The 26,874-nt window shown below is 35.6% G+C and overlaps 2 protein-coding genes across 3 annotated transcripts in view; both read left to right on the top strand.

Annotated features, from left to right (window-relative positions):
• The window catches only part of LOC128209486 (probable methyltransferase TARBP1), a 49,087-nt gene extending 44,174 nt beyond the window's left edge, over positions 1–4,913 (top strand). The window contains exons 22-27 of the mRNA XM_052913533.1: positions 462–543; positions 724–901; positions 1,255–1,446; positions 1,718–1,842; positions 3,302–3,438; positions 4,659–4,913. Coding sequence (XP_052769493.1) covers positions 462–543; positions 724–901; positions 1,255–1,446; positions 1,718–1,842; positions 3,302–3,438; positions 4,659–4,827 — 883 coding nt within the window. The 3' untranslated portion in view covers positions 4,828–4,913. The remainder of the gene's footprint in view (positions 1–461; positions 544–723; positions 902–1,254; positions 1,447–1,717; positions 1,843–3,301; positions 3,439–4,658) is intronic.
• Positions 4,914–10,808: 5,895 nt separating this feature from the next.
• Positions 10,809–22,138, top strand: LOC128207537 (UPF0696 protein C11orf68 homolog). Of its 2 annotated transcripts, none has more exons than XM_052910516.1 (3): positions 10,809–10,865; positions 20,300–20,539; positions 21,256–22,138. In XM_052910516.1, exons 2-3 carry the CDS (start codon positions 20,319–20,321, stop codon positions 21,821–21,823), a joined length of 789 nt encoding a protein of 262 aa, XP_052766476.1. In that variant the 5' UTR covers positions 10,809–10,865; positions 20,300–20,318; the 3' UTR covers positions 21,824–22,138. The 2 variants fall into 2 exon arrangements, with proteins under 2 accessions (XP_052766476.1, XP_052766475.1); XM_052910515.1 differs by lacking the exon at positions 10,809–10,865 and adding an exon at positions 17,604–17,938.
• The last annotated feature ends 4,736 nt before the right edge of the window (positions 22,139–26,874 follow it).

Genomic DNA, 26,874 nt, shown 5'->3' with positions numbered 1-26,874 from the left:
CTGAGTATGTGCGTGCATCCGTTTGCCATGAATGCTCACCATGATGAGGTGTAACGCACAAGACCAAGGTCTGTACCTAAAAGATCAAGGTCAAGCTTATAGGTCAAAGGTTGAAATATGCCTTTGTCAGAGGCTCTTTCGACAGACTCTGCATACCACCTGTTTGCGTCTTGTTTGATTTTGCTGTTCAAATTAGTAACATGAACATTATATTTAAATGAAATTCTTGATCCTACGATATTTTTTCAGATGCTCATTGATAAGGTGTTCCCCTTGTGCGTGATTGAGTTAAAAAAGTCTTCAACAGATTTTTTGACAGTAAAGCAGAAATCAAGAGTGATTTGTTCACAATTTTAGTACTTCTGCATTGATTGCTGGTTTTCTTCAGCCTTTCTCATTGCATTGGTAGAAATATGTAGTGTTATTAAATCACCTGTTTTACTTGGCTTGTTATAATTCAGGAATTCTACGAAAAATGTCAGAAAACTGCTGGACAGTTTTTTCTTCAAGTTCCTAGACTTCAAAGATGATTTTTCACTCGAGGTAAAGTTTGACTTTTGTGCATTAAGATGTAGGATGTTTTTATTGTTTCTGTTAAGAGGAAGGAATCATCTGTTTTGAATGTTATGTCTTACATATATATAAATCTGTTTCTTGAAGTAAAGCTTGCATGTGTTATATGATAAATGAAAATGAACCTGTTGAGCACTTTTCCCATTTTAGACATTGTATAAGGTGATGCCCCAGATGACGGGGTTGTCAGAAGAGGACTGGATTGCCCCGGAGTTGTTCCCCATGACGTGCCCAGCCTGGGCCTTAGGGAGTGGCCCCACCTTCATCAACATCCGTAACCCCCCTAACCAGTTTGACAAGTGTGATCCTTCACTGTGGAAATACACAAGTCAGTAGTACACAAGCAACTGTATGCTTTTATTAGTTCCCTCTTGACAATTTGGCTGGAAAAGACCGATGAGATCAATGTTGAATGTAGATCAGTTTATATAGATTTATTCATTTACTGATATAACAGTTAATGTACGGTAGCTTGGATAATTATATAAGAGAACTAAAATCATTCTGTGGATATTGTCATCATTTTATGCTGTTGAGAGTATGAATTAATTAGCCTAATTCTTGAAGAATGCTATATGCAAATGAAACTGTTAGCTTGTGATTTTGAACCAAGACAACCAATGAGTGTTGCATCATCTTGAAACTGGAACAAATATATTTCTATAAGTTATATGTTTCCAGCCCTGAAGTTGGCTGAGGCAGAGGTTGAGGAGGGTGGCGGGGAGCGGGACGTTCAGAAGAAGATAATGCCATGGCGACAGATGCTGCTGGAGGAGGAGGTTGTGTCTGAGGTCGATCACGGAGTCAAGGTTGGCCCTACTGATGGGCTGGTTGTTGTTACGTCCCTCATTAACAAGGTTCCCAACCTGGGAGGTACTACCAATTTTATGTATTCTATTTTTTTTTTTTTATTATATAATTGTTTTGCAATTAACATTAATAATATACCGGGTATTTCAAACAGTAAATGTCATAATATTAATAAATAATATAGGGAGTGACCGTGTCTTGCATTACTGTAAGAATAAATGATGCAAACAATTCAACAGTCCTGTTCACAGGCTTGAAAGACATATATATATATATAAATGTTCGCTGATACAACCAATTTCCTTGATGAGTATGAAGTATATTTTCTGTGAAGGATTGTGTCGAACCAGTGAGATATTTGGTGTGTCTGAGTATGTGTTGGGGAAGCTACAGTATGTCGAGGACACAAGCTTCCAGGGCCTCAGTGTCACTGCCCACAAATGGATCCCCATCACTGAGGTAAAACCCTTACACCCTAAACACCCTCTGATTCTACCCATTCTAATACAATTTACAGCCCTTGTTCTTGCCTTTCAGGGCCTCCATGTCACCACTAACAAGTGGATCCCCATCACTTGTTAGAGGTCCTAATACACTTTATACCAATGGCTCTGGCCTTCCAGGGCCTCCATGTCACCACTAACAAGTGGATCCCAATCTCTTACTTAGGTCCTAATACACTTTATATGGCTCTAACCTTCCAGGGCCTCCATGTAATTACTAACAAGTGGATCTCAATCACTTATTTTAGGTCCTTATACACTTTATATGGCTCTGGCCTTCCAGGGCCTTCAAGTCACCCCTAAGTTGGATCCAAATAACTTATTTGAGATCCTAATACACAGTTTACACCTGGTTCTGGCCTTCCAGGGCCTCTGTGTCATTACTTGACAGCTCACAAATGGGTCCCCATCACTGTGGTGAGTTCCAAATACAATTTACACTCCCTGGTTCTGACCTTGCAGGGCCTCTGTCAGTGCCCATAAATGGATTCCCATCACTGAGAGAAGTCCCAAATACAATTTACACTCCCAGGGACTCACCTTGCAGGGCCTCTGTCAATGTCCATAAATGGATCCCCATCCATCACTGAGAGGAGCCAAAATACAATTTTACACTCCCTGGGACTGACTTTGCATGGCCTGTTTGTCAGTGCCCATAAATGGATCCCCATCACTGAGAGGAGTCCCAAATGCAATTTACACTCCCTGGGACTGACCCGTGCATGGCCTGTTTGTCAGTACCCATAAATGGATCCCCATCACTGAGAGGAGTCCCAAATGCAATTTACACTCCCTGGGACTGAACTTGCAGGGCCTCTGTCAGTGCCCATACGTGGATCACTGAGAGGAGTCCCAGATACAATTTACACTCTCTATTTCTGACCTTGCAAAGCTTTCTATCAATGCTCACAAGTGGATCCCCATTAGATACGAGTCCCTATTACAATATATACCCCTGATATTGCTTTCCAGTACCAGTATTCATTAAACATCTTTAGTCATTTCTTAACTTATGTCAATTTCTTAAAATGTTCATATTCAAATAGAATGTAAATTATGAGTGATTTTAGAATAAAAGTATATCAACTAAAATAAAGTATATCAACTAAAATAAATAAAAATAAAGTAGTTTAGATATTATTAAGAAAGTAAATACAATGACAGGTGAGATACTTAATTCAGGAAAATAATATATGTTAGGAATTGCCTTGAAGTGTTTTTATGAATACCAGTCCAGGGCCTTATATGGTTGGTCAAGCCACAAAAAATATTTATTTAGGGATGACCTTGCAAGTGGTTTTGTTTTTGATAAATTTACAATAATTTTAATTGTTGCCATATTTGACATTCAATGATTTAATGTTAAGGCACACCATAGTTAATGGAGTACATACTGTACATTTCCCATATTCAAGGTGCACGAGACCGACCTGAGTGATTACCTGCAGCAGAGAAGACAGGCTGGCTACACCCTTGTTGGCGTGGAGCAGACGGCAAACAGTGTCTCCCTCACAGACTACACATTCCCAACAAAAACACTCTTGCTTCTAGGGTAACTGATGACACAGAAATCTGATATTGACCAGCCTACATGTCTACTCTACATGTACTTGGTTTAACAAAGGAATATGTTGAATTCAAACCCACATGCCTCTGTTTATTTAAGATTATTATGATTCTAGAAAATTCCTCCATTGGTTTAACAGTTATGAACATTTATATCAGAGTGATTCAGCATCATGTCACTTATGATGCCATTGGTTTGAGACCAAAACACTCTAGTGTGATTATGCACCTGGGGTAACCTTCATAACATGTTTTTATTCTATACATTTCCAACCATATAACACCTGCACCTAGGGGAATATTAATATATATTTTAGACTACCCATTCCTACCCAAAACACACTTGCTTTATGGATAGTATTGATTGAATATTGAAGACAATACATTCCAGTCAAAAGTTATTCCATGGAAACATGGCAGGCATATTCCCTATACAATCTTTCTGGCTTACATCTCTGACTTTATTATCCCCTGCTGTACCTGCATGGGTATGTCCTAAGCATTTTTGTCTGGAGCATGACTAGGAGTCTTATGAGTTATTTTCTTCAAACTTCATATACAGATTGATCATATTGTGAAGAAGCGCAGTGCTGGAGGTATTTTTATTTAGTGAATGGTCTTTGTTCATGTTCATACTTAGCTTTTGTCCTCGATTCCAATCCTTTGTTGAAATGCGAAGGAGATACTGTACATCATCCGGTAGGGGATATGGTATTTTGTGACCATGCAAAAACTGTAACTTGGCAATAAAGTAATAACCATTCAAGGTCATTACATGAAACCTTGTAGACTTATTACTAACGACAATGTGCACGAGAAGCAACGCAGCAATGCCCATAACTCTGACTCTAATGTCTGTCTTGTTATGCCCCATTTTTTTACTAAAAAAAAAACAACACAAAAAAACAAACAAGCATTGGTGTTCCTTCCTCAGTGTTTTTGTTTTTTAATTATTTCATAATTATTATGGTAAAATGCTTTATGAGGTTTTGTCTTGAACATTTAATGATCATGTGTGATTTTTGCAAGCAAGTAAGAATCTGATATATTTATGGCAATGCAAAAAAATTGTGATCCTTTGTATAGAGTTAATCACATGTATGTTGTTAAAGTTATCAAAGTTAAAGAGCATTTCCTGTGCATGTAGACTGTCAACATTTAAGATAAGTTAGATAACCAGATTGCCAAGTACATTTACTATTTCAGTAACGAGAAGGAGGGAATCCCTGTGGATCTAATCTCACAGCTGGACGTGTGTGTGGAGATCCCCCAACAAGGCGTCATACGCTCCCTGAATGTGCATGTCAGCGGGGCAATACTCATCTGGGAGTATCGCCGCCAGCAACTCATGAAGGAAACATCATCATCCTCATGATATTTATATTTTAAGTGTTTTACTAGCTTCATGAAATGTTTTGGATAATGTTTGGTCATTGGATATAATAAATTAGCTATATGTTGGAGCATTTGTTTATTGTCATTCCTCATTTACAAACTTATCAAATAAAACCGAATACTCAGAAAACAGTTGAGTAGGTATTTGAGCCATTTCCACATTTTATATAACATCCCCTTTTCTTATCCTAACTTATTATATTTTCAAACACACGATGCCCAAACCCTGCTATTTAAATAAACAATTGTCCAATTCATGTCAAAACGTGCTTAAATTAATGTTGATAAATTTTGGTTATCTGCATGTTATGTATGGCTGATGAAATTTGTAAAAAATGTGAATGTACAGCAACAAAGTTACATTGAAAATAAACATGAACTGCCAAAACATGTCATACAATCACACGATAACATGATATCGGCGTCAATGTAAAGCTGAGGTCTCGTTTTGTGGGCATAAGTAAATAGACCACGTTTTTAAGGGCTAACTCTTAAAACTTTCATGATAAAAAGATATCAATACTTTAATTCCCTATTTTTGTCCCATGGTCACCTATGAGGTAACCGGTACTCAGTTACTGGTGGGAATAATTATGAAATTTAAAACGCAGAATGGAAACTGAAATAGATCTAGAAATTCAAATTGGTATAACATGCTGTTTCATTTTTGACAGTGAGCATATTCAGGGTGAGGAATCACGTGACTTCAACGGGGTTTTCACATGTGGGGCGATACTATTTTCCGGTCTCCTCGTAAAATCCGTTCTCATAATTCCCGATTCATTCCTTAAATGAATACACGGTCAAGAAATCATCATGGAACTTCTTTTGTAAATACTGCATCCAGCACTTCACAGAAGAAAGAATACTTAAAGCTCATACAGATGTTTGTTTAGCTGTAAATGGTACGCAAAAGATCAAATTACCAACTCCAGGGAATAATAATCCAAGGTTTGAGAATTATCACAAGCAATGAATGAATTTATTTGTCATTTTTCCTGATTTTGAGGCGAAAACCAGCTAATAAAACATCAGGAAACTCAACGACTGCTTATCAAACTAATATTGCTCGCGGATATGGATGAAAATTAGTTTGTATTTATGATGAGAAAAAATTCCTAGCCCGTAAAAGTGTATCATGGACTTTTAACAGTCAATATATCGTATCATACAGAACATGTTAAAAGAAGAAAAGTATTGTGCCAAAATAATGAAGGATCATTTTAATAAAGAAATATAATAACCAAACAAGAATTATTTTTAAGAAAGCCACACCTTGTCATATTTGGAAAAAGAAGTACAAAGAATCAGACTATGGGAGTGATAAGCACAGGCCAGTTAGAGATCACTGTCATGCCATAGGGTTATACAGAGGGTCTACGAACAGTTTTTGTAATAGATCGTACAGATTAACCAAAAAGATCCAAGAAGTTTTTCGTAACTTACGTGGATATGATATAGTCACTTTATTATGCATGTGATAGGTAAAATAATCAAGAAAAATGAAGAGAACAATTAAAAAATAAATAATAAATAGAAGAACTTAATTTCCACATAGTTCAGAACAACTTAATAACATTATAAAACAATTGAAGTTTGAAGAGAGAAAGGAGTAAATAAAAAAATGTAATTCCAAACAAAGTAGAAAGATACATGGCATGCATGGTGAGTAATTTAGTGTTATTGATAGTTTACAATTTCTTAATCAATCTCTTGCACAGCCAGTTTATAATCTACCGTTACATTCATTTATTTGCCTCTTGCGAGACGCTCGTGTTACATCAAAAGTTCGTACATTGATATAAAGATTATTAATACAATGAAGACATATATATAAATGGCTAGGATAGTGTACAAGTGTATCTGGTAGGTTATTTTGCATAACAAATACGCGGTACATTCTTATTGGGTAACATTTTTTTGTATATATATATATATATATATATATACCTTTTTCATAAATATTAACATGTCTTACAGCTTGCGTCTTAATTACCGGTACACCTTTATTAACGCACGCGTATTCTGATTCTGCATCACACAAAAACTGCATAAAACTTCCTTGCCCAACATTAAATGTGTTTAAACGTACAAAAATCGGCCGTACAGTGCCCATGTATGGCACAAGCCGCCGAAAAAATAAAATGCACAAATTCAATGAAAATAGCTAAAATAGGTAAAAAAAATGGTACACTTTGAATAAAAACACAGTTTCAAGTCGCGCAATTTTCTATTTTCACTTTGTAAACAAGTAATCGTTCAGTTATACATTTAATATTGTTTTTGTTAAACGGTGCACTCTCACAGATTTACCATTTTACAACTTTTTTTTATTTTTTGTCTTGGAGAGAGCAAATTTTTGCGTTTACCAATATCTGCAAAGCAATGATAAAATATTGCTGACAAAAGATCACATCGCAGATTTGCATGTTTCCGTTCGAAAACTAATGTTTTATGGCTTAAACCGTTTAAGAAAAATGCATTAAACATTACTTTTTTAACTTAAATATAAAAAAATATGCGATCTAATGTTGTCAGCAGTCTTATATAACTGGTTTCCATGGATTTTCGCAAAAATTCACTCGTTCTAAGACAAAAAAAAGTTATCTTACCAGGTGAAAATATTCCCCCACAACACTTAAAATCCCTTCGAACATCGCCATTTCATTCCGCATCACACATTTCCCTCACTTAAAATTCGGAACACAAAAAACACGTTGGACACCTTGCTTCAGAGGCATTCACTTTTACAAGGCAGTGCTTTCAAGATGACTTTGTATTAATGAAAAGGAGTTTACCCATATGATTATATGAATGATTTTAAAAAGTTAAATAATACCCACTTTCCACCATTTTTTTATTCCAAACTATCCGATAAAGAACTACAAACATGCAAATAATGTGTGGAGATTATTTAGTTGTAAGACAATGGGAGATCATTATAACCTTTACCTACATGTACAAACAGATGTTCTTTTATTAGCAGATGTATTTTAAAACTTTAGGAAGACTTGTATTGAGTTATATTAATTAGATTCATGTCACTAGTTCAGTTCTCCTGGCCTTGCTTGGGATGTCTAAAAATGACAAATGTGCAACTCGATTTAATTATTGATATTGACATGCATTTAATGATTGAAAAAGGACTACGCGGCGGCATAAGCTACATCTCTAACAGATATACAAAAACAAATAATAAGTACATGAGTAATTATAATGTGAATGAGGATAATAAGTACATAATGTACCTTGATGCAAATTATGTATATGGATGGGCTATGACCACTCCCTACAGGTAACTTTAGAAGGGTAGACCCAATATACTTTAAGATAAAAGATAATTTTATTATTGAATGTGATCTTGAATACCCAAAGGAGAAACTGCCCTACATTCCGATTATCGTTCCCTTATAAGGCGGGGGATATCAATTTAACGAATCAGCTTGTTTTACCTTCAAGGGACCTATTCAAGGCATTTAATAATTGTCAAAGGTCCCAATAACACATTTCAGACAATTGCCGTTCTTTTAGGCAAAGAGGTTACGAACATACGGAATTACGTATGTGCTTAATTATGTACACTGTTATCTATTTATATTTATAGAAATGGTCATTATTTGAACATCTACACGTTAATAATGATAAACATCCCAACCAGCAAAACATATGGGTCCTACATGGGTTACCATACGGGTCCTATGTGGGCTACCCATCTGGGCCCCACATGGGTTGTACAACAGGGCTCCATGTGGGTCCCATGGGCAAGCCAAATAGGTTGAATGTGGGTCCCATATGGCCCTACATGGGTTTTGGAACAGGGTTTGATTTAGGACCTATATGTGCCCCACCTGGGTTTTTGAACCGGGCTTGATATGGGACCCATATGGGTCCCACATGGTATATGTGGGCTGTATATTTTTTCAGTTTGGTTTGACAACACCAAGCTAAAAAGATGTAGTACATGTATACATGGGAATTTAATTAATAACTTAAAAATAAGTCTAAACTTCGTTTTATTGTTTTTTATGATCTGTCACTTAAGTAAAGCTGTCAAACTGAAAAAGCTTGTTAAAAATTGCATGTAATAGAACACACATTTTAAATGCTTTAACGACATTCGGAGGTCCTCGGCTATTTTTATCGAAAACACTAGGTTGTTTTTAATAAAAATGGCCGAGGAGCTCCGAATGCTTTAACGAATGTGTTTTAAAATAATACACACATCGAAAGCTGCACAATTCTAATAAACAGAACATGAAGAGCATCTACACATTCAAGTATAGCAATATTGCTTAGACATAAAGCAGCGTTTCAATCCAGAAATGAACTAACAGTTTCAAGTTATTTGGCACATTGGGTTCAATCACAAAAATCCTGCATGTAAAATAAAGAAGAATTTAAAAGGAGAAAAACTAAACACAAACCAGAACTGTTGACTAACACAATAAATTCACCTTGTAAAACTGACTTGTGAACTGACATCACTGAATGTTAATTTCTATATCCCGGCGTTTAATATTTAGCAGAATATAACTATTTTTAGATCGTTATATTTATAAGATTAATGTGGGTCAAAATAATGGAGGTTCTGGTAGGAACGTAACATACTGTTTATTCACTCTGAGTTTAGCCCAATATGTTCTAAAATTATTTCCGTCCACAATTGTCCCATCGCCTGCAGGGTTTGTTATTATGACCTGGTGTGACCCCGAAGCACGCTTATTTGTAATGGTGTATTTTTTATATTACTTTTATGAGATAAGAAACAAAATGATTGTCTAAAAGTCAAAATAGTTGTATCTTAGGTTTCGCGATGCTAATGCTATTATTTGCCTGCTATACAATAACAAAAAAAAACTATTCATTCTTTGATTTTTAGGCGTATACTTTTCTATTAAGATGTTTTCATTGTTTGCGTAAAAGCTTCGTTCCGGTGTATTCTTGGCATAGTTTTGGACATTAGGCTTTCAATTTATTCTAACGCACATGCCCTGACACGACAGTGAGTTATGCATACGTTTGATGAAGCAAAGTAGTTCGGATTTAACCTGTAAAACATCCAAAGAGTATGAAGCATTCATAACAGCACTAGTATTATTTTTACACAGATACTTACATAAAACATTAATAACATTTCTTTATCAATAAAACTCGAAAAAGCACAATCATATTCCCATTCTTAGAAACAGACAATTTCCGATAATCTAAAAATAGTTTCAACTGACCACATGTTTGTCCTTACCATCTGATAAGCTCTGCATTTTTATATGAGTTGCTCGTGAAATAAAATCATTTTTAAAACGTGTATGTTCATAAAACTTGCCTAACGTATGATATCTAATCAAAGCATCGAAACACCTTTAGAAGCGATTGGAAGAGGCATGCATTGTTACTTAAATACTTGGGGATACGTCGACTGAAGTGATAAACTGTGCTTTTTTAAAGGAATTATTGCTGAAGTTGTTTGTAAATAAATGATTTTCCTTAAACAAAACGTGTATGTTCATAAAAGGAAATGATTTATATGATGTATTGTATTTCCTATCGTATGATATATCTAACCAAAGCAACGAAAACCTTTAGAAAGAATTGAAAGGGGCATGCATTGTAACATTAAATACATGGAGATGGGGGATTACGACGATTGAAGTGACATTTACATAAACAAAATGACACAAGACGCCATAAAATAGATATAGACATGTTTGTTACCTCGCCCAGTGGGCACAAGCGCTCTTGGCCCTCAAAACATTTTTCACTTTTATCTATGTGCCCTTCACCCATTCCCATAGTTCAAAAAAATTTGCAACTAACTCTCACATTTTGGCCCGGAGATAGTCTTTTAGCGCCTCGCGCTTTGATTAATTATGTTGTTGTACCGTTCGGCTTCATTATTATTGTATAAGCTCCCACTGGTATCCCGTTTCCCCATTGTCCGTTATGCCTTTACATCTGTTTCGTGAAGGCGCTTGCAGGCACCTGCAGACGCAGACGGGGAAGCTGAGCTAGCTTAATAAGGTACAGAGTTAATCACACTGTATATTATTGTTTTCTACACTGCTTGTGCCTTCTCAATTGTTATGATACACATTTATGACAATATTTGGAATGTAAATAATGTACATGTGTGGACTGTTTTTGACTCTAGTCTGTTTTTGACTTAGTCAGTTGTACTACTGTAGACTAGTGTAGATGATAGATTACTATAATAATGAGCGATAAGGGGAAAAAAATTGGCATTTCATATGTATTGCTGTCTTGAGTTACTAAAAAGTAAAAAATCGTCAAAAGACTCGTTGATGGCCATTTAGGTGGCCTAGATGATATATCAAATATGAGAGGATAAATTTGCAGATAAGATAAACATATCTATATATATACATGTATATAAGCTTGCAGAACTTTATTTAACAGACTTTTTTTAACATTACGTAAAATAACAACAGATGAATAGAACAGCTAGATAGAGGAAAACATATTAAAGGTACTCGCTCATGTCTTGGGACCAAACTTAGTTTTTCAGGTAATGTATCTGACTAACACTCATCTTATCATTATTTTACTTGTTGTATTGCCATTGTTGTATTCCTTGGGATTGATGTGAGATGTACAAAGACACAAGGTTTAGTTACATGTTTACTGTGTGAAGTCTGATAAACAAGTGCTATGAAAGTGTACAACATCAGTTTATAATAAACATTACATGCTATAGAGTTTATGATTAAAGGGATGTATTGTAATGCAATTTAACTTACATGTATTGTCTATCGTTTTGTTTGAGTAGTGTATATTATAAAACGCTATGATATCAAAATTGCAGGAAAAAATACAGTGTTAGTTTAAAAGGTATTTTGGTTTTAGTTGGGTGCGAACTCGCGCCGGTTACAAGTCAAGAATAACTAGATAACCAACGCACCCCTAAACCTAACCACAAGGCCACCAGGACAGTAACAAAATTAGTGCATATTTTGATAAGTTATACACCAGTAAATTTTAATCACCCCCCCCCCCCCCCCCCCCCCCCCCCCCCCCCCCCCCCCCACCCCCCCCCCCCCCCCCCCCCCCCCCCCCCCCCCCCCCCCCCCCCCCCCCCCCCCCCCCCCCCCCCCCCCCCCCCCCCCCCCCTTCTAAGCATAAACAAAACCACTGCATTCATTAGGCACTGCGGGGCCACCTGGAATGTAAAAATACGACCCATTTCCGCTACTATCCTCAGTATAGAATATACTTTACCCCCAGACCCGGGGGCCATGGTACATTTAACTGGTGCATTAATAATAAAACATTGATAACTTCAAGTGATATGTAAATCAAGCAATCACACAACAGCAAAGTCATAATTAGGAGCTTTGTAAATGCTAATGAAAAATGTGCTCTTTAAAGACCATATTTCAGCAAATATCAGCATTAGCTAAAGGGTTCCAGCTTTTGGTATCTAAGTCTTAATGCTTCTAATGATGTGGCACACTTTATTTCATTGATCATACAAAAAAAGTGCATTTTACAAAAAGGGACTTGCTCATGTTTTTGGACCATCATTATTTTTTTTCACCGTTATGCATCTGAAAACACTTAATATATTATAATTGTTTGACTCTTTCATACCGAAATTGCAGAAAAAAATACAATTAAACAAAATAAAACAACCTGGTTTAGTGGGGAGCAAACTCATGCAGGTAGTCAAGAAAAAATTGGAAAAATGTAAAAATTATTAACTGACAACAATGAAAAGGGTTTTGTTGAAGGTTTCGTCCTGTCAGTATCATAGGTTTAACAATCATAATGATTTGCCACACTTGATTTGGTCATAAAAAAATCCTTTTTCAAAACATGAGCTACATGACTTTTTTTGTAGTCCCTGACATATTTATATTCATAATAGTCATGCATGCCATATCCCAAAATGCCAAAAAAACAAAAAGAATCTAGGAATATTTTACAACAGGCAATAATGACAAAGTGAAACCACAGTCTGTGAACTGCGACAACAATTACTGTACATGGGAGAAAATGACTTCATGAATTACAATTTTTTTGATAAAAGCCAAAAGGAAACATGGTTATCAACTACCTTGATTACCATAATGCATATGTTTTTTAGTATTATACTAAAAACTATGAACAAATACATAAAAGGCAAGGTAAGATCGATAGATAACATTCACTGCATAGGAATAAATATACATGATATATATACATGTCAACAATCTACTTTATACATTAAGGAAAAATAATAATCTACTATAAAGTTATCACAGTACATAACCATTGTAAATTTATAGTCAAGTAAAATGAAGTTGAATAGATACATGATATAAGATTTAATAAATAAATAAACTGGTGATTAAAATTAGATTAAAAATCTTGTTTGTTTTTCAAGAGAACACTACTTTTTAGCTCACCTGAGTACAAAGTGCTGAAGATGAGCTATTGTGATTGGTCTATGTCCGACATCTGCCGTCTGTCGTCAACAATTACATTAAAACATCATCTTCTTCTAAACGGCTTGGACAATTTTGATGAAACTTCATAGGAAAATTCCTTGGGTGCTGCTCTTGCAAAATTGTTCAAATAAATGATTTTTATGCAGAACTCTGGTTGCCATGGCAACCTAAAGGAAAAACTTCAAAACTCTTTTTGACAAAAACCATGAGGGCTAGAGTTTAGATATTTGGTGTGTAACATTGTCTAGTGGCTTTCTACCAAGTTTGTTCAAATTATGCTCCTGGGGTCAAAATTGGCCCAACCCCATCTTGTTAAAAACTGATAGTTATGTAAAGTTTACCCTTGAAGCAAGGGCAGCAAATCTTGCTATATTGTCTCCCTTGCTGTTGGAGATGAATTATTGTCTGTTTTAAGAAACAAGGGAATAGATTTTAAAAAAGACACTTCTAGGGTTATTATTGTTTTTTTATACGTTTATTGGTTAATGTTAGTATTATATTTCTTTATTTTGGTAAAGAATTTTTTTTACTCAATAATGAATTTAATAATTAGACTTTTCCATTAAACTAGACCATTGTTAGCTACAATCTAATAATTTGCATTGAAAGTTAATACATCTTATATTATAAACAAGAAGTTAATTTATGTATAATGAAACTTTGTTGTGTATGTTGGAGGTACAGTTATATTTTTATCTAACTATTGTGTAGATCTAACAAGTCCTGCAAATCAAAAGCAATGTGTTGATTTTATTGGATGGTGCACTGTCTGTCGTTCATGTGTCTGTACTTAACACAACTGCTTATGAACATCAAATTATGTCCCTGTGGTCAAAACTGGGATGCCCTGAGGTTTTCTGTGGAGTTAAATATGGTAGGTAATTTTTGAAAATCTTCTTGCCTGAAACAGCTAGGCCCAGACCTTTAATAATTTGTAACTTTCAACGTATAGTGGTCCTTTACCAAGATTGTGTGAAAATTATGCCCCTGCGGTCAAAGCTGGTCCCACCCCTTTTGACCTACTTTCTTATTTTTGCAGCATTTCACAATTTTGAAAACAAATATTAATGTTGTGCTTGGATGGCATTGACTGTGACTTTTTGACCTTCATCCTTATTTTTGAAGCAACAGCAATGAAATTAGGGCCATGTGTAGAGTTTTGAAAAAAAATATTAATGTTTTTCTCAGATGACCTTGACTGTGAACTTTTGACCTACTTTCTTGTTTTTGAAGCTATAGCAATGAAATTTGAACCATTTGTACTAGGTTTAAAGCTACACTATCACAGATACTATTTTTACGACTTTTTATTTTTTGTTTTGGAAAGAGCAATTTTTTGTGTAAATATCTTCAAACCAATGATATAAGATTGCTGACAAAAAATCAGATCGTAGAGTTTCATATTTCTGTTTGAAAAATTAATGTTTTATGGCGTAAACCGTTACTAACAGTTTAAGAAAAATGCATAAAACATCAATTTTTGAATTTAAATATAAAAATCTGCAATCTAATTTTTTGTCAGCAGTCATACACATGTATATAACTGGTTTCTATGGATTTTCACAAAAATTGGCCGGTTCCAAGACAAAAAAAAAAGAAAAGTCAAAACGTTCAATTTGTGAGAGTGCAGCTTTAAAACAGATACCAATGTTGTCCTTGGGTGACCTTTACTCAGCTTTTGGACCTACTTGCTTATTTTTTAAGCTACTGTAATGAAATTTGGAGCATGTGTACTGTTTCAAAAACAGGTATCAATATTGACATTGTCAGGTGACCTTTTGACTTAATTTCTTATTTTTTTAGGCTACAGTTTTGAAATTTGGCCCATGTTTGAGAACAAATAACAAATTGTAGTGAATACAAAGGTCAAACACTTTCACTCAGGTGAGCAATTTAGGGCCATCATGATCCTCTTGTTTATTGATCCACAGGAACCGTCTATTTTGAAAATATTTGAAAAGATATGGGAAAGTATGGACACTTTTAAAGGGAAATAGGCTTTAGAAGGCAGTAAATTGCACCAAGAAAAAACACTCACATTTGATGTACTACACATTATTTTGTCAAACTATAAACTTGTATACATTCATTTATAATAATTCATGTTTTACTTACTATTACTTGAGAATTTAACCGTTTGATGAAGGTGTAGACTAGAACCACATTTAATCTACATCATTTTTCCTCCCATGTTGAAAATATGTTGAATCAACTCCCACAGGATCTTGTTCACTGGCCAAAGATGTTGAAACTGCTAGATCTTGTTTGATCAGCTTGCACAAAAAAGACATTAATGATTTATTAGACTAAAATAAGTGCTGTTAAGAGACAGTGTTAAAACGAAATGGTCCATCCAGCCTGAACTCCCCCCTTTTACATATCGTAACACATTTATCATCTTTATGATGCATTATGGAGATGATTTATGTTTTATGGTATTATACGTAACAAGGAATTTTGGCTGAATGGACTGTTTTGTTTATAAATGTGTTTAGCTCCTATCATCAAGCTGTAACGTCAGTTACATGACAAAACACTAGGTATCACTTCTCAATTACTTCTAAAACACAACTGCTAGAGAAATTTCTGCCATACCTGTTTGGCAAACACGGGAACTTCTAAGTGTCCTTTACACAGAACTCTAGAATATTGTACAGGTAATCTATATGTGTTGATGTATATAACTTCTATTAAATCTTATAGTTCCTACTGAAATTAAACATTACTCAGGTATAATATCAGGTGCGTAGTTGACTGTAAGCAAACACGCAGTTGCGTAATGAAGTTTTGACAGGTCAAAAGTTTTTGTCATACCAAAAATTATAAATTTAAAAGACCCCCTCCCACACCAACCCCGACAACATTGATCTGTGTAATCCTTATTTGGCCTTAGCTACTCGCCTGAATATTAGTTGAATGGCAGAGCATGCATTGCGCTTTGACATCATTGAAAGAGTAAAACGAACTTGACCAAATTTTGAAATCTGAAATCTTCTTTAAACATATTACTTGACAGTTAAGATTTTTCTTGATGCATATCATTTATTTGCTGGTCATGCCTGTGGCTGGTCGCGTCTGTGGCTGGTTGCGCCTGTGGCTGGTCACGCCTGTGGCTGGTCATGGTTACCATTCCTCTCATACACATTTTACACTGATATTTGGCTTTTGAGAGAAAATGCAATATAGCATTAAGTGTGAATCTCAATTGATTTATTGAACAGAAATCTCTGTTCTTATGTATGAAATGAATCACACCGGGTAATTTTGGGACTCTGCCAGGACATACGTTTGATTTAATTGTTTCACAGGTGTTCCAGTTAAAGGACCTTTCATGATGCAATACTAAAAATGTCTTGATGATATCTCTTAAATTGCGTAAGATACAAGGAAGAACATGTATTGGGCAATTTGAATACTAAATTTTATGTCATACCATTATGGTGTCATAACACATGTACATTATTGAAATTACTTGCTTGTTAACATATCAATATCTCAACTAGCTACATTTATGGAGCATAAATAAAAAAGTTTGATGTTTCTTTGAAGTACTTCAATCGAAACAGATACTATGAATGCAGGCAAAATAAGTCAGGATGAAAGCCGTTGTTGTTATGGAAAATTGAGTAAAGAAATTGTCTTAAAGCATCAGGAATTGATGCACCAATGACAATCCTTTTAAAGAAAACAGTTTCAAAGTGGAAGATTTGACGTTAGAAGGGGTGCACATTATGGATGTACCTTGGGAGCTTGTGTCCCCTTACCATGGAGCTCCCAAAACAGGCTGTAAACATATGAAGGGGGATTGGGGGTCCTCCATGAAGAATAATTTGCCTCATTTCAGTCTAAAATGGTTCATACATGTTTGCTCTGATAAGACAATCAGGTTCACATATGCTATTCACATTGCTATAAGATCAATTAGATATCTATCTACATAAACAAAGGGTTATCAGGACTTTTATCTGCCACTGCTACTTGTGTGCTGCATACTCATGGCCTGCCAGTTCTGTTTGGTATTACAGAGTGTTTAAAAGGGTCAGGGTTGCATGGCTCATTCACTCTCCAATTATTGCAGTGAAACATATCATTGGTGTAAAATCAAACGGAATACATTTTGGTAGTATTTGTGGACAATCTCTTTATTTATCAGCATTCCAGTGTCCATCATCATCATCATCATCATCATCATCATCATCATCATCATCATCATCATCGTCATCATTGATATACAGACAGAAGGACGGTGAAGTGCATTCATGCAATGAGTTATAATGTATGTTTGTTCATTCAGAACTTCAGGTCGGCCATTTTCCATCAAAAACAACCTTGAATGTATATGGATGATTAACAATGTCAGATATCTTTATATTAAACTTCTCAGCAAGTAGATTGTGTAGTGAATTAAATTTAGCAGTTAAACTTAATGTCTTTCCTCTTGTGAATCTGAATTATTTATGCATTAAAACACTTAACTGGCAAGCAATTTAAACTTAGATATATACAAAATAGAACACTACAATTAATTCTATTATTTAAAATTTTACAAACTACTTCTTTGGATGAACTGGCATACATCTGAGGTTGTATTGGATGGAAAATGGCAGAGGAGTTCCGATGGATGTCTGTTATGATCGACAGAGCCAGGTAATCTAGACAAAATGATCATTTCATGCAAGTCCATTTTGTATTGTACAAGTTTTACTGGATGACCTATTAAAACAATATATATACTATTCAAAATCTACCAATGAAAATCTTTCATCACAGTAATTGTCACATTGTTACTAATTGTTAGAAATAATAGTGTGGTCCATTCAACAAGGAAGTACCGTTGACACCATAGTTACGGTATGTGGCATTTATGCACGAAGCTGTACATACATTAGTCAATAATTCTTCTCTGCTCAGTTTTGCTTATTACCAAAGTTATTGACCATGTTAACTTACTCGGTGCTTTAGTACATACATACTCTGAGAGTGCTTCATCACTCTCCCGTAGTTATGGTTAAGAGAACTATAATGAGATTATGTCCATTATTTCAAATGAATTGTTTGACGAAAGAATATTGTTGCTATGGCAACTAAATTACTTAACATACCTCACTTAAAGTATACCAGTAAGGCTCATTGAACTTGGTGAAGACTCCATATCATTTGATGTTTTTCTTTGGACAGATGTGGTTGCTATGGTACCGGTAATGGAAATTATCAAAATGCCAAACAAGATTATTCTATAGAACACACCATGTCTCTTGTCAATGTCAGTTATGATAACTTATTGAAACGAGTATCAGTTTTTTAGCTCTACTGGCCCAAGGCCAGAAGAGCTTATGCAATGGTAATGTTTACGTAGTATGTGCGTTCTTGCGTCCGTGCGTCTATAAACAATTGCTTGTGAACACGATACAGTCTTCAGTTTTGATTGTATCTGGATAAAACTTATACAGTATCTAGATATCCATTAGAGCTCTGTTCCATTCGAAAACCAGCCAGATCCGCCCATGCATGCCTAGATTATGGCCCTTGATAGAATAAAAAAATGCTATTGTGTAAACAATTGGTTGTGAACACGATACTGTCTTCATTTTTGAATGTATCTCGATGAAACTTGTACAGTATCTAGATATCCATTAGAGCTCAATTCCTTTCGAAAACCAGCCAGATCCGCCCATGCTTGCCTAGATTATGGCCCTTGATAGTATAAAAAAATGCTATTGTGTAAATACCAGCTTGTGAACACAATACAGTCTTCAGTTTTGATTGTATCTTGATGAAACTTGTACAGTATTTAGATATCCATTATAACTTGGTTCCTTTTGAAAAACAGCCAGATCTGCCCATGCATGCCTGGATTATGGGTCTTGAAAGTATAAAAAATGCTATTTTAAGCTAAGTCTATTTTTAGCCAAGTCTACACGAGCGAAGTCTATTTTTAGCCAAGTTTACATGTAAAGTCACAATTGCTTGTGAAGGTTTGTTCAAATTATGCCCCTGGGGTCATTATTGCCCCCCCCTTCCCCCCATTGAGATTTTCCCGCAAGGGACCACTGCGACAAATGCAAACAACCTCGGCGACGTTGGCGGAAGCCCAGGGAAGAGTTCTCTTTTCTTTGTAAGGGACGGACTCCCACCCGCTTGAATTGGGAAATGTTAAAAACCTTTTTGTCTGAAACCACTATGCAAATCCTTGCTATTTTGAACAAGGCTTCATTTAGTGGTCCACTACCATGGTTGTTCAAATTATGCCCCTTGGGTCAAAACTGGCACTGCCCTTGGTGTCACAATTTTCATAGAGACTTATTTAAGAAATATTTTCAAAACCTTCTTGTTTCAAACCACAAGGCCCATACCTTTGATATGTGTTGTGGAGCAGCATATGATGCAATTGAAAACATTTGAAATATTTCCCCTTCGGCAAAAGTTGGCCCCACCCCTTTTGACTTACTTATTAATTTTTAAAGCTACAGTAATGAAATTTTGACCATGTGAACAGTTTTGCAAACAAGCATTAATGTTGTCCTCGGATGTCCTTGACTTTGACCTTTGACCGACTTTATTTTTAAAGCTACAGAAATGAAATGTTGACGATGAGTACAGTTTTGAAAGCAAATATTTTTACTCTCAGATTACCTTTACTTGGCACATATTAAAACAGTTCATGCAACTAATCTGCTTACAACACTTCCTGTCCTTAGATGTTGAACGTGCAGCGTTTTCAGCTAACTCAAACACTAAAAGTGAACTATATATTTGTTGCCAGTATTACTCAAACGTACATGCTCTGGATTGAAAATGACCACAAGAGCCATGCCAGTAGAGCATAGGCACTTTTGGGCCTCTTGTATAAAGTATTTAAGAATAATGACAAGGCCTAGTACTGGCAGGGTACTACTGTTTTGGTGTTGATGCACTTGTATTAAATGAGGTGGTTATAATGTCAACTATTGTGCTTTGTTTTTTTATTCTTTTTCCCAATCTCTTTAATTTTGGTGGCCTTTGTTGCAGCACGTGAGTCACAGTAGATATGGAAATTGATTTTGGAACCTCCGCCGAAAATGAAGCTTTAGACAGAACTGTAAATGAATCCAAAGACATTATCAATCAGAGTACGGACAGTGAGGACAGTGATAGTACGGATGAAGATGACAGTGATGATGAGCCAGCAATTGTGTTTGGGGACGGATCAACAACGGAATGCTTTGATGACTGGATCGAAAAGTGGTTGCCATCAAATACCACCATAGAGTATGTACTCCAGTTCTTGATAACACTTAAGTTGTTCCCTTCATTTATTCAAGTTATATATTAGTCTATACGTGTATTGTAGTTTAATTGTAGTCATGGGCCGTCTCAGACCTGGTCATTGGAAATGTTCGAATTTATAGCAGGTTTGAATCGATGCCATACACAATTTAAAAAAACCCCAACTGTTTTGTAAAATTAAAATGTTTTAATAATAGTTTAATATTGTAATTGTCATAATGAGCTCTTTTTGACAATTACCAAACCATGTATGCTTTATTAAAAACTAACTTCAGCCACCATGTGCAGTATTTAAAAATGCACGCTTTATGTGAATTGTTCCTGAGAAATATTACCTTTTTTGCAGAACTTTTTTGTAATTATGTAGATTTTAAATAACTGTACATGTGATCATACCATTTGAAATGCCATAATTTAAATTGAATTGATAACTTATTTGCATGGTAAAGTGTGTTTCACTGTACTCATCTTAAAAAAGAGAGTCTGATATTAGAGCATTATTCTTTTGTGAGCAAATTTCATATTTTGAAAAGGCTCAAAAGCATTCACTCACCGAACCGTTATTGTCAAGTGCTAGTATAACAACTCATTTGCAAATTGAAGATTTTTAAATTCATTTAATAACTTCTTCAATTATTTTACTTTGAACAAAATTAAGTTTACTTTATTCCTGCCATAAATTTAGCTTTTTTTTGTAGATCAGGATATCAGTGGGTATTGGTGTTCAACAGACAAGCCTGTTTATCCCAACGGAGCATCATTGGGTTTCAACGAAAAGACTTGGACGGTCTGAGTGCCTCCTGGGAGAATTTCATCAAGTCTGGGAGAACCGTTAATTATGCTTCACTGACAGAGCTGGCACATAACCACTATGTATGCTCTGGAAAGTGGATGTTCTGGGCCAGCTCTGGGGGCAAGATCGACCATTTGTGGCAAAAAGTGGCTTCTTGCATTATGAAACAACAGCTGCCATGTTTTGAAGCTAAGGTGAGCACAAGGCGGTCTTACCAAACAAAATATATGCAACAAGTCACCAATACTCATGTAGTATGTATATACAATATTGACTTTACAGACTATGAACAAGTGATGTCTTCGGAGCAAGCTATTCGTAAAATGGGCATTAAAGGACGGCTTTTCTACAAACCGGATCTTTTTACCCACTGTGGAGTGTATGCGAAAAACCCATGGAACATAAAACCACACATCTTTATCAGTGATTACGACATCTTAAAAAAGGAGTCTGTTATCCAATCATTTGTTTAGAGTAACTTTATAACAGAAACTATACGAACTCTTACTTATTAAACTTATATAAGCAAATGTGTACTGTGAAGTGTTAAGAAAATATCCCGTTATAAGAAATTCCACCCACAGATATGTGTATTTTGAATACCTAAAATGGATTGTGTGCAGAAAAAGAATATGTAAAAGATAAACGGAAACTCTTTCTGACATACAAAGATCACAAAAGAAACGGTCCGAAAAAAGAGAGAGAAATATACAAACTGTAATAACTTGTTGTACAATATTCTTTTGGTTATTTATTTTACATGTAAGAAAACAGGAAGCAAATACCTTTGTTTAACGCTGTTTATTTCCATACAATCTCAGATTTGGTTCGACTTGCTTAGGGGAATTACTGTTCGTCTCTTAAACAATTGCTTGTGACCGAGATACAGTCTTCAGCTTTGATTTCATCTCAATAAAACATACACAGTAGTAAGATATCCATTCAAGTTTGGTTCCTTCAACCAGCTAGATCAGCAAATGCATGACTGGATTTTGGCTTTTTCAAATATCAAAATAACTATTGTAGCCAATTTTAAAATTACAGTCTAAGAGGAACAACCTGTTTTTTGATTGTGCAGTTATTTTTTTGTTTTACTCTCCCTTGCCTTTGTTAAAAAGGTGAACTTGATAGTTTAAGAGAGACATCCCGTAATCAGAGAGTGCAGTTGCTTTTTCTCCCCTTGCCTTTGTTAAAGAGGGTTGGTTGTTTATTGTCGAGTCTGCTTGCGGTAATCGAGATATTTTTTGTCATAACAGCCATTTCCGACTAAATTTGTCCTGGCTGTATCTTGACCATGCATTATAGGATTTTAAAAACAACAACATGCAGTGGAGGTTCTCCTTGATGAGGTTGCGTGTACCCACAAGACCCAGGTCTGTATGTCATAGGTCAATGCTAGAGATGAAAGTTTGAAATGGTCCTTGTCTGGACTGTATCTTGACCATGCATTCTTGGATTTTCAAACAACATGCCATGAAGTTTCACCATGATAAGGTGGCGTGTCACACTCAAAACACTGGTCTGTTCATCAAAGGTCAAGGTTAGAAGGTTGAAATGATCCTTGTCGGGGCAGTATTTTGACCGTGCATAGTATAATTTTCAAAAACTTGCTATGATACAGTTGCGTATTGAGCACAAGATCTGTATCTCAAAGGTCAAGGTCAAACCTACAGGTCAAAGGTTGAAATGATTCTTGTTCAGGCTGTGTTGACCATAATTTAAAGGATTTTCTAAAAGAATTGCCATGAAGGTTCACCATAATGAGGCGGCGTGTCCTGCAAAACACCGAGGTCTACACTTTAAATGTCAAGGTAATGCTTAGAGCTCAACGGTTGACCTCAAATGTCCAGGTAAGATGTCAAAAATTGAAATGATCCTTGTTCGGGCAGTAATTTGACCATGCATTCTTGGATTTTCATATAACTCACCATGTAGGTTCACCATTATGAGGCGGCACAACGTGCACTAGACCCAGATCTTCACCTCAAAGGTCAAGGTCATGCTTAGAGGTCAAAGGTCAAAGTAAGGGTCTTTACCATGCATACTAGGATTTTAAAAAGACTCCTTGAGTTTTTCACCATGATGAGACTGTGTGTCATGCAGAAGACCCAGATCTGTATTTCAAAGGTCAAGGTCATTTATAGGTCAAAGATTGAAATAATTGAAGATCTTATTTTCTCTTCGTACATTTGACCATCTTCCTGTCTCCATAAGACCAAGTAAACGATGGGAACTTAGTCTTAACCGAGACACACCAGTTCTGTATTTATCTATATTTACAATGTTTAAGTATGAAATGAAACTAAAATCTACCGAAAAAGATATAAAACGTAGATTTTCCATCTCCACTTTAAATAATATTGATTTGCAAAATAAAGTGCATATATATATATAAAGTATATATATATATATATATATATATATATATATATATATATATAATGCATCCGTAAACCCAAACTTCATAACCATAAATTTAGATAGACTTTAACAGCTTGTCAAGATCTAGTGAAATTGATTTAATATCTCTTTAACTTGAAAAAAAGCAAGCTAATGTCCTGCATATGTTTTGAAACGAACCATCAGATCACCAGGCGTGAAAAAATATGCAGATAACATTTTTTGTTAACAATCTCAATATTACAACCTTCATAACGGAAGTAAAAATCTTAAGGCAGTGTAACACCTTTCCTTAGCACCACTATCGTTGTTATACCCCAACAAACGAAGTTTGAGGGGATATAGGAGTGAGCTTGTCGGTCGGTCGGTCGGTCTTTCGGTTTTCATTGTTTCCGGACGATAACTCATGAAAGGCTAGACAGATTTGAAAAATTTTTGGTACACAGGTGTAACATCAGAAGATACAGGTCAAGTTTGATATTGGGGCTGGTGGGGCCAAGGTCAAGGTCACTGTTACTAAAAATAGAAAAACGGTTTCCTGACGATAACTCATGAAAGGCTTGACAGATTTGAAAAAATTTTGGTACACAGGTGTAACATCAGAAGATACAGGTCAAGTTCGATATTGGGGCTGGTGGGGTCAAGGTCACTGTTACTAAAAATAGAAAAATGGTTTCCGGACGATAACTCATGAAAGGCTTGACAGATTTGAAAAAAATTTGGTACACAGGTGTAACATCAGAAGATACAGGTCAAGTTCGATATTGGGGCTGGTGGGGCCAAGGTCAAGGTCACTGTTACTAAAAATAGAAAAACGGTTTCTGGACGATAAGTCATGAAAGGCTTAACAGATTTGAAAAAAATTTGGAACACAGGTGTAACATCAGAAGATACAGGTCAAGTTCGATATTGGGGCTGGTGGGGCCAAGGTCAAGGTCACTGTTACTAAAAATAGAAAAACGGTTTCCTGACGATAACTCATGAAAGGCTTGACAGATTTGAAAAAAAATTGGTACACAGGTGTAACATCAGAAGATACAGGTCAAGTTCGATATTGGGGCTGGTGGGGCCAAGGTCAAGGTCACTTTACTAAAAAAAGAAAAACATTTTCTGGACAATAACTCATGAAAGGCTAAACGGATTTGAACAATTTTTGGTACACAGGTGTAACATCAGAAGATACAGATCAAGTTCGATATTGGGGCTGGTGGGGTCAAGGTCACAGGTACTAAAAATAGAAAAATGGTTTCCGGACGATAACTCATGAAAGGCTTGACAGATTTGAACATTTTTTGGTACACAGGTGTAACATCAGAAGATACAGGTCAAGTTCGATATTGGGGCTGGTGGGGTCAAGGTCAAGGTCACTGTTACTAAAAATAGAAAAATGGTTTCTGCTTCATAACTTTAATTGGGCATGAGATATTGTGATGAAACTTGCTGTATAGGCAGCCTCTGTGAAGACAATGCTTGTGATTGGAAATGGGGCCAGTGGAGTAAAGGTTTTTGTGCACTGTTACGAAAATAGAAAAACGGTTTCCGGACAAACAATACATGCATGATAAAAGAAGATGCAGTGTGCAGTAACCTTGGAGTTATGACCTCTTTTCAAAGGAATGGTTTGCCATTCCTGTGTCCAGGCGGCATTTGGGGGTATTCGTCACTCTTGTGACAGCTCTAGATTTATCTATATTAACAAGTAATATCCGGCGTTTACAGTATTGCTGCAGAATATCTCAATTTGATTGCATATTTTAGTGTGAAGTTAAAAAATAACTACATCGTCTGCATAAATCAACAAGAATATTGTAGTGTGTTTACATCAAGGCCATTCGCACCATTTGTCAAAACCTCTTCCTCTAAATCGTTTAGATACGTAACAAGAAAAGGACTTAAACTTTCACCTTGCTTGAGACCGAGTTAACATTCAAAGGCTTCTCCTGATTTACCAAGTAATTTAACCCGTGAGCTAACAGTATTAAACATTGACTTTATTATATTAAATAATTTTCCTATACTACCTAGTCTTTATATATCTTTTGCCAAATATTTGGGTTAACAATATAATCGAATGCCTTTGATTTATTCACAAAAAACAATATAGTTTGTAATTATCATTTAAAAAGTGATTTATCAATGCATTTAAAAAATGTGAACAGCGTCCATCTTTGCTTTAAAACCTGCATGAGTTTCGACGTACACATAATAATTCCCATCACATTCTGTGAGGTGAGTTATAATAACTTTTGTGTACAGTTTTCCTATAACACTTAATAAGATTTCTCCTCTAAAATCACAAACTTCACTTACACGTCCTTCCTTTTATATTGGCACTATATGGCCTTCTCCCCAGGATTAAGGGGTAAGCCAACTTCTAATATTTTATTAAAAAGATTTCTTAATGCAATAATTCATTGTTAATTATATTCGGGCTCCCACGTTTCCCTAGATATAATTCTGATAAGCCTTTAACTATATCAAAGGTAGTAAATGGAATGTCTAATTCTGCACACATAGTTTTCATTTCTGAATTTCTGAGAAACAAAAAACATTTCCATACAACTAGAATGTTATTTTTTCCCTAGCGAGTCCAGGTGGGGTGCCTCCCCTCCCCTCCTATAATCATCCAAGTTAACTGTTTAATTCAATATGAGAGAACAATGCAATAGAGTACGCCCAAAAAATTGATAACATTTTCTTGGGTGAGCGCACTGACACCACCCTCCCCCCCTCTGCAAACACTTTAAACCAATTAAATTATAGGGAGGGTCGCAAGTTAAAAAATTATGCCCCTTTAAAAAGTTACAACCCCTCTAACGTCAAACCCTTAAGCGCCCCTGATTTCTGCCTGTTTTGATATATGTCTTCACTCATAGATTTACAGTTGTAATCATCAATGTTTACACATAATTTGTCTGTTTTTAGCTCTACTGGCCAAAGATTATGGCCCTTGATAGTATAAAAAAATGCTATTGTGTAAACAATTGGTTGTGAACACGATACAGTGTTCAGTTTTGATTGTATCTCGATGAAACTTGTACAGTATTTAGATATCCATTAGAGCTCGGTTCCTTTCGAAAATCAGCCAGATCATCCCATGCATGCCTGGATTATGGGTCTTGAA

The sequence above is a fragment of the Mya arenaria genome, chromosome 11 (genome assembly GCF_026914265.1).
Source record: "Mya arenaria isolate MELC-2E11 chromosome 11, ASM2691426v1".
NCBI classification, from domain to species: Eukaryota; Metazoa; Mollusca; class Bivalvia; order Myida; family Myidae; genus Mya; species Mya arenaria.
Note: the sequence above shows the minus strand (reverse complement) of the source record. Positions and strands in the feature narration are given on the sequence as shown.